The following is a 1,324-nucleotide window of genomic DNA, read 5'->3' as shown; positions in this document are numbered from 1 at the left end:
TAATATTAATATTAGCATGCTCTAACATATTAATATTGCATTCAGGTAACTGAAATGAGTTAGTATCTATAGTCTTAGTAAGTCTCTGTGAGAACATGACAGACCTTCCTCCGCCAGCTCCTTGTTGTAAACCAACTTTCCGTGCCGTAAATAGTTGAGGATGGGGCCAAAGTAGGTGGGGTCTCTGTCGATGACGTAGGCTCCAGTCTCATCCTGAAACAGAGAAGAAGAAACAAAAAAACACAAAATATTACATTACGTAGATGGATGGATGACGGATGGATGGTAGGGTTGTGGTTTATTAGATTAAATTTAGTTGCAATCGGTCCGTTTTCTTTCAGTGTTGTAGTTAGGCCGCCATCCAGGAGAGGGCGCCGCTGGTCATCCTGCGCGAAGCCAGAGAACAAAATGGCGGACGCTATTTAAGGGCGGGAACGAGAAACGATTCAGAGTCCGGTTTTGGAGGTAAAACTCAACTTTATGTGGTTCTGTTTTGAAATATAAACACTCGATAAACTCCTCAATTTTCACCTTTTAGCGCTTCGTTTATGACGGAGCAACGTTAACTTCTCATTCAATTATTTCTGATGTGATACGAGGTTGAGGATGTCAGAAAAGATGTAATACGGCGGAAAAACGTGATCAAAATTGATTTTGAGGGCGCTCATCAGTTAACGCACTTCATGGATGAAAGTTTTAATTCATTTAATAGCAATATGTATGAACATCTCTGTGTTCACGGGGAATTAAGTTTTTCACACATTTCATTCCATCCATCCATTTTCTATCACCCTGGTCCCTTAGTGGGTCAGGAGGTTCTGGTTCCTCTCCAGTGAACGTTCCGGGCGAGAGACGGGTCACCTGGACGGGTCACCTGGACAGGTCGCCAGTCTGTCACATTTCATTCCCCTTTGTCCTATTCGGCAACCTTAGAGATTCATATTTTGTTATATTATGAACATGTTTAGGTTTAATAATGTGAGAACCACAAGTTTTTGTCAGTATAAAATACAGTTAACACAAAATGTTAAGATTTAAGCCAATTGGAAAGATGTTTATTTTAAGAAATGGCAGTTTATCAATTAATCATTAGTCAGTATATAATTCAACATTAACTTAATTCATTAATCAATAACTTGCATCCCTGATGGATGGGTGGATGGATGGATGGGTGGATGGATGGATGGATGGGTGGATGAGTGGATGGATGGTTGGATGGATGGATAGTTGGATGGATGGATGGATAGTTGGATGGATGGATGGATGGATGGATGGATGGTTGGATGGATGGATAGTTGGATGGATGGATGGTTGGATGCTCTTC

The 1,324-nt window shown here is 40.9% G+C and overlaps 1 protein-coding gene across 2 annotated transcripts in view; it reads right to left on the bottom strand.

The window, feature by feature from the left end:
- Nucleotides 1-1,324, bottom strand: part of kctd17 (potassium channel tetramerization domain containing 17) — a 38,497-nt gene that overhangs the window by 22,198 nt on the left and 14,975 nt on the right. For both annotated transcript variants that reach the window (XM_015038768.1, XM_015038769.1), the window contains exon 2: nucleotides 105-213. In XM_015038768.1, coding sequence (XP_014894254.1) covers nucleotides 105-213 — 109 coding nt within the window. The remainder of the gene's footprint in view (nucleotides 1-104; nucleotides 214-1,324) is intronic.

This window comes from Poecilia latipinna, unplaced genomic scaffold (assembly GCF_001443285.1).
Source record: "Poecilia latipinna isolate Pla-1442-1.1 unplaced genomic scaffold, P_latipinna-1.0 Scaffold451, whole genome shotgun sequence".
Taxonomy (NCBI): domain Eukaryota; kingdom Metazoa; phylum Chordata; class Actinopteri; order Cyprinodontiformes; family Poeciliidae; genus Poecilia; species Poecilia latipinna.
Note: the sequence above shows the minus strand (reverse complement) of the source record. Positions and strands in the feature narration are given on the sequence as shown.